Source organism: Carassius gibelio, chromosome A15 (genome assembly GCF_023724105.1).
Source record: "Carassius gibelio isolate Cgi1373 ecotype wild population from Czech Republic chromosome A15, carGib1.2-hapl.c, whole genome shotgun sequence".
NCBI classification, from domain to species: Eukaryota; Metazoa; Chordata; class Actinopteri; order Cypriniformes; family Cyprinidae; genus Carassius; species Carassius gibelio.
In genome coordinates this window covers 22,542,861-22,550,121 of record NC_068385.1, presented here as the reverse complement: position 1 = coordinate 22,550,121, position 7,261 = coordinate 22,542,861, and the positions used below count along the sequence as shown (strand labels likewise).

General features: G+C 41.9%; 1 protein-coding gene across 1 annotated transcript; it reads left to right on the top strand.

The window, feature by feature from the left end:
• The first annotated feature begins 237 nt into the window (after nt 1-237).
• LOC128028893 (uncharacterized) lies at nt 238-5,661 on the top strand. The gene is made up of 6 exons (XM_052616212.1): nt 238-422; nt 4,321-4,369; nt 4,479-4,511; nt 4,633-4,966; nt 5,046-5,271; nt 5,658-5,661. Exons 1-6 carry the CDS (start codon nt 394-396, stop codon nt 5,659-5,661), a joined length of 675 nt encoding a protein of 224 aa, XP_052472172.1. The 5' UTR covers nt 238-393.
• The last annotated feature ends 1,600 nt before the right edge of the window (nt 5,662-7,261 follow it).

The window sequence follows — 7,261 nt, the reverse complement described above, 5'->3', positions numbered from 1 at the left end:
TGCGTCACTAAGAAGGATCTTGACATTGTGCCCTGATCTCTCTGCCTTTGGACAACACCCAACCAACAGAGTCCAATATAAAGGTTATCCAATATATATTTTGTTCTGATCCAACAAATGATTTCTGAAATGCCCAGAAATAGCTCTGAGAGGGTCACCTAAGGACTTGCACTGGGTTCTGGGGGACAAATAGGTGGTAAAGCTTGATGCAATATGAGAACTAGAATTTACAGTATGATTTTTTTTTCGCACAGTTGTCCTGAGTTTTGCCCTGCTCTCCATCTCAGTTCTTTGTGTAGCAGTGTAATCCAGAATTCTCTTTAAACAGTGTGTGTTGACAGAGAAAAGGAGGAAGTGCCAGGACGAGGGATGCAAACCCACTGAAGGCCCCAAATGAGCAGCTCCTGTGGAATGCAGTGCATGTGAGTTCCCTTTCAAGGAAATTTAGAACTGTGTCCTCTTGGGGGTGCTATGGGGAACACCTTGTTGTGACCCATGTCTGAAGCATACTTTGACAAAAACCAATGAGTCGGCCAACGACAGACTCTACCGGTGCGACTATAAATCAGCGGCAGGAGAACATGTCATTCTCTTCTTCGTCTTCATTGAATGTTTGCGTGCATCTTAGAAAACGACCATGGTAAGAGCGATCTTTTTCTGTTTATCATGGCATCCACTAGCAAGGCGTTTAGACAGTGTGTACATCAGTGTCTGCGTTATTTGACACCTGATGACACACACAGTCTTTGCGTCTCTTGTTTGGGTGAAGAGCATGCGCGCAATGTCCTTGAGGGGGTGAACTGCGTGCATTGGGAGCATTTTTCTATGAAAAAGCTCCGCTTTCGTCTGTCTCTCTTTTCGAGGAAAGAGGGACAGCCAACTGCTTCCCGCATTTCAGGACCTGCCACTGCTGAGGCACGGAGGAGATTGAGCTTGTGGGGATCGCAGTTGGATCTCGCTGAGGAGTTTAGAGAGGGACTTTCCCTTTCATGCTCTTCGGCAGCAGACAAGAGTGAACTTCAGGAAGATGTGTTGTCATTAACCCTCTCTGTTAATAAAGTTAGTGCTCTGTTGGGTTCTGCCCTGGAAGAGCAAGAGATGCCTGAGGGTAGTGAAGTTATGGCTCGTGCAACGGCAAAGTTGGATTTGCCATGGAAGCGTGCCAGCAAAGTGATGCTGCGAGGTCACCTCAACGAGTGTCATTTGTCTGATCATAGCCCTCCAGCCCAGGTGAGCCTTCCATTCTTCCCTGATTTACATGCAGAAGTCGAAAAAGAATGGAATAGGCTGTTTTCTTCTTGCATCCATCGGTTTCAGCATACGAGTTATGCCAACATCGTGGCGATGCGTGAAAACGGCTATGAGAGAATGCCACCCGTAGAAGAGACGCTGGCTAGCTATATATCTGTGGGGGAAACATCCTCTCTTATATCTCCCTCTTTGCCATCTAAGCCCCTCCAGGATACATTCCGCTTAAACGGCAGAGCATGAGCAGCAGCAGATCAGGCTGTGGCTTCGTTGCACACGATGGCAGTGCTTCAGGATTATCAGGTTGATCTGGTGAAAGGACCTGGATAAAGGCGAGGGCCTTTCAGCTGACCAGGTAACTGAGCTGCGTTGCACAACAGATCTCTATTTCCGTGCTACCAAGCAGGCTGCCTCCACCATGGGTAGGTCTTTTGCGGCCATGGTGGTAACGGAGAGACATCTTTGGGTGAACCTGGCAGACATCAGGAGGAAAGAAAGGGGCCTTCTTCTCGATGCTCCGGTCTTGCCTTCCAAACTTTTCAGTACAACCATCGAGATGGTGGTCGAGAAGTTCAGGGGGGCCAGGGTTGTGTTCCGCTGCCTTTAAATCCTTCATTGAGCGGGGCTCCAGTGCAGGAGAGTGGATGAGTATGTAACCCTTTCTATATATACCCATGTGTATTATATTGCTGTTGGTTATGTGTCTACTAACAAATTCTGTGAGTTTCCTTTACAGTGCTAAGTCACGGCTTTTACTAAACACTCATCAGCACCGGCCGTCCGGCCTTGTGCTCTGGTATTAGGCGGCCGAGATCACAGGCTTCTGCGGTAGCCTTGCTGATCATCAGAACTGGCACAGCACTGCAGGGAATCTCATGGACGTCCGGCCAGGTCACCCTGAGGGGCCTCCTGGCTGCTTTGTTGTGCTGTCGCATCCAGCGGGAAGTGGAGGTGGTAGTTATGGAAGTGTTCTTGTGTATACTGCCTCAGGTGATGCTCAAAATTTGAGCTTGCCTCTCCCATGAGGTTCAGCGCCTCTGCAATGCTTATGAACCTTTAAGTACACACATTAAGCTCTGTGTACTTTCTAAAATCCAAGTGGTAAGTGTGCACTCAAGACTTTAGCCAGAGTGTATTTGTTTATACACTTCAAGCATCACTTCCCTCAACATGAGGGGCTATATGGGCTTAGTACAGTATTTCAAAATCCATGTTATGGTAAGTGTGCACATGAAGGCTTTGCACACTTTCTGAAATCCACACTGTGGTAAGTTTGCACACTAGTCCTCTGCGTTCTTTCTAAAATACATTATAGTGAAGGCCTTGCACAGTTGCTTTCTTGAGTTGGAAAAACCCCCGTTCTTCGACTCCACTCCATTTATGTATCCTCGGATACCTATCTATTTAAACAGGGTGTAGCTACTAGAGATCTGTTGAGACAGCTCCTTTAGCAAGCTTATACGAGAGCAAGCTGTAGCCCCTGTGTGACAGGCAAGACCTTGTATAAATACTGGGTTCTTAGCTGTATCCCTTTAAAGGAATCCTTCCTGATTCCAAGCCTTTAGCTCCACCCCGGGCTGAGGCCCTAACAAATAAAAACTGGGTTTATAGCGTAGGCCTTTGGTCGTAAGGGATAATGTCATGGACAGCCGTCTAAACATCCCAGGGGCAACTCCCATGGAAATGGTAGAGTTGGTACTTAGTGTTTGCCATGAATCTGGCCTGCACTCCCATAAGCATTGCGGTCTGGTTATACTGTTCCCCATAGCGCCCCCTAGAGGACACAGTTCAAAGTTCCCTTGAAAGGGAACGTCTCAGGTTACGAATGTAACTATGGTTCCCGGAGTAGGGAACGAGACACTGCGTCCTCTAGCTCCCTGCCATGCTTCGGCCGCAAGCTTCAGATGAAGAAGTGAATGACGTGTTCTCCTGGCGCTGATTTATAGTCACGCCGGTAGTGACATCATAGGCTGTCGCCGGCCAACTCGTTGGTGTTTTTTCAAAGTATGCTTCAGACACGGGTCACGATGAGATGTTCCCCATAGCACCCCCTAGAGGACGCATTGTCTCGTTCCCTACTCAGGGAACCATGGTTACATTCATAACCTGAGACGTTTTACACATATGTGTTTAAGAATGGTGTGGACAGCAGCCAACTGCATATATGGATCTTACATATATGGATCTTTATATACTCTAAAACAATTAAAGGTTAAAAAAACATTTTAGTTATTTCACATTCATATTCATATGTAAAACATCCTGTCCTTTATATAATTTATACAATATACATAATCTAAAAAAAAATTTAATTAAGTTTGAAAAACATTCTGTTCTTTATATTCTATCCTTTATATAATATACATAATCTAAAGCAATTTAACTAAGGTTGAAAAACATTCTGTTCTTTTAAAAGGCTATAAATGAAACGGTTATAAAAAATATACTAAAACCAACTGTTTCAGATAAACAAAATCCATTATACATTTTCTAGAGAGCCGAAGGAGGTGTTTTCACCTTTTCTGACCCGCGCTGCTCCAAAAATCAGTTCCTGTGTCTGTGTTTGCACGCCAACATTCACTCTCGTCTGAATTTACTACAAAATCATAATATCTTTAAAGATTTTGTTAATTAAAACCATCGTATCTCATGCAGGAGTAGCATGTTTTTGACAGTTTTCTGATGGTTCCATCTATGAATTACGGTTGGTCCGTGTCTAGCATCTCTTGTGCCCGCGAATATGATGGTGAAATGACTCCCTCTGGTGAAATAGCTCCCTCTGGTGAGTCTGGGGTGAGATGACACCCTGTTATAGTGAAATGTGCTCCATCTGCTGGCGGTTTAATGTTATGGCAGACTGTTATAGTCGAAATTGCTCCCTCTGGTGAGTCTGGGCTGAAATGACATACTGTTATAGTAAAAGTTGTTTAATGTTATGACATCATGATTTCTTTGTCACAGTCTGTGTGTGTGTGTGTGCGTGTGTGTGTGTGTGTGCTCCATTAAACTAGCAAATAAAAACCCTCTCCATGTGTTTTAAATCATAACATTTTTTTTTTATTATTATCTCAGGTTCAAATATTGCAAGCAAGCAAGCAAGCCTTTGATGGTATCAATATATGTAAGTACGTATTAACCATTCTTTTTATAAATTAAAATGAACGTATTTTAATTTTGTCTCTTTATAAATGTAAATCTTTTTTTTATTTATTTATTTTTTTTTTTCACAGTGGCCGCGATTGATCCAGACAGCGCAGCCGATGGTAAAAGAATATCTATCGCCTAACATTTTTATGAGAAATCAAAAATGTAGATTTTTTAGATAAGAGAAATCAAATTTAATTTTTAGATTTAATACAATTTATCACCCAACCTGGCTTCCAGACAGTTATTGGTCTCATGCAAGATGGCGATGAAGATCCCACCGTCAACAAAACAGACAAACCTCACATGCTACCTGATTCCACTCCGGCGCACGTCGAGAATCCAATAGGATCCAGCGGCGAACCACTTCCTGGACCCAGCGGCGAACCAGCAAGAAAGAAGGCTAGAAAAACAAATCGTCCCACCTCGCCGGTCAGTCCTGGACCAGGCGGCGAACCACCAAGAAAGACTTATCGTTTTACAGTGGTGGTCCGACCTGAACCGAATGGCGAACTACCAAGAAAGGCTTATCGTTTTACCCGGGCGACCAGTCCTGAGACTGTGCTGTTTTATGGTAAGACTATCTACATTATTTGCATTTAAACTCAGACCGAGTCAAGCCGTTAAGATTTTTTTATTTTTACACCCAGCAGACTGGAGTAGAAGCCATAAGGATGACGTGACCACCTGGGGCACGTCTCAAATCGATGCTTGGGACCAGAGTTCTTGGACGAGCGAGCGTGACAAGGTGTCAACCACCAATGTGGGTCAAACACCATATCCTTCTCACTCACCGTCGTCGGAAGAAGTAGAAGTGGAAGAAGTGCTGGCGCCTCAGCCGGTTGATGAACCATTTGATGATCTGCCTCCGACTCATAGGTCCATTAATTCGATAGAATCATTTGGTCAAGAGTTTTGCGATGCACAGGTTGACATAAACAACAAATACATTGAACTCTGTGACGTACAAGATGATATTAACAACAAATTGATTGTGTTGGGCAATGAGTCTTGTGACAGACAAATCGAAACCCATAGCAGATTAGACGCATTGCACAGCGAGCTCCGTACCTATCACCTCCAGACACGCAGTCGATTCGATGCACAGGATCGCTTTATTCAGGATCTGACCAATGAAATATTCCGTCGCGTCAATGCTATGAGATCAACGATTAAACAGCAGTTTGATAGAAATTATCATATTGTGAGTCAATACCATCAGAAATATGTGCTCATTTTGCATCACCTTATTTTCACCATCATAGATGAGACAACGGAGTAAAATTCAATATAGATTTATTCCGAGTAATTCTTATATAGCACGTTCTTGTAATATTTCATCTATCCTTTGTTTACATATAATCTGATATTTCATTTATACTCTGATTTTGTAACAAGTCATATATGCTTTTTATATTCTGATTTTGTAATAGTTCATGTATGCTTTTTATACTATATGAAATTTGTAATAGTTTATGTATACTTTTTTTATACTATATTCAATTCAATTCAATTCAAGTTTATTTGTATAGCGCTTTTTACAAAACAAATCGTTACAAAGCAACTTTACAGAAAATTATGTTTCTACAATATTTAGTAGTAGCTAGTAGTTTGTGCACATTTGACAGGATTTTAGAAAAAATAAAAATAATAATAATAATACAAGACGTAGTCAGCTAGACGATGAACTATCAATATTATTAATTAAGTTATTATATGATTCAGTCACACATTTAGCAATAATTGTTAGTTCTGTTTGTTGATTCAGGGTTAGCATCATCTGAGGTCCTCTGAGGGTCAGCATCATCTCTTCTCAGGTGTTCTGGAACCAGACTGGAGCTTGTGTAAATCCTAGTTACCACGGGATGTAAATCCCGTGGCGAAACATAGAAACAAAATAGAGACATCATTAGCATAGCTGCTGATCCAACAAAGTAAAATTAGTTTAACCCAAGCTAATGAATAAAAATGCACCTTTGATCAGATGCAACTACACTCACAATTAAAAACATACATTATTCGAATGCTTGGCGAAAGTGATGTGTTTTTAATCTAGATTTAAACAGAGAGAGTGTGTCTGAACCCCGAACATTATCAGGAAGGCTATTCCAGAGTTTGGGAGCCAAATGTGAGAAAGCTCTACCGCCTTTAGTGGACTTTGCTATCCTAGGAACGACCAAAAGTCCAGCGTTTTGTGACCTTAGGGTGCGTGATGGGTTGTAACATGGTAGAAGGCTAGTTAGGTACGCTGGAGCTAAACCATTTAGGGCCTTATAGGTAAGTAATGATAATTTGTAACTGATACGGAACTTAATAGGTAGCCAGTGCAGAGACTGTAAAATTGGGGTAATATGATCATATTTTCTTGACCTCGTAAGGACTCTAGCTGCTGCATTTTGGACTACCTGTAGCTTGTTTATTGACGAAGCAGGACAACCACCTAGAAGTGCATTACAATAGTCCAGTCTAGAGGTCATGAATGCATGAACTAGCTTTTCTGCATCAGAAACAGATAACATGTTTCGTAGCTTGGCAATGTTTCTAAGATGGAAGAATGCAGTTTTTGTAACATTGGAAATATCATTTTCAAAAGACAAATTGCTGTCTAATATAACACCCAGATTTCTGACTGTAGAGGAAGTAACAGTACATCCGTCTAGTTGCAGATTGTAATCTACAAGATTCTGTGTAGTGTTTTTTGGTCCAATAATTAGTATCTCTCTCTTATCCGAATTTAATTGGAGAAAATTATTTGTCATCCAATCTTTTACATTTTTAACACACTCTGTTAGCTTAGATAATTGGGAAGTTTCATCTGGTCTCGTTGAAATATATAGCTGAGTATCATCAGCATAACAGTGGAAGCTAA

Bases quoted from the DNA above. Each gene is read 5' to 3' on its own strand.
- LOC128028893 (XM_052616212.1), top strand. From the start codon at position 394: ATGAGCAGCTCCTGTGGAATGCAGTGCAT. The intron at 4,370-4,478 runs GTAAGTACGTAT...TTTTTTTCACAG, and splicing joins CTTTGATGGTATCAATATAT to TGGCCGCGATTGATCCAGAC. The intron at 4,512-4,632 runs GTAAAAGAATAT...CCTGGCTTCCAG, and splicing joins TCCAGACAGCGCAGCCGATG to ACAGTTATTGGTCTCATGCA.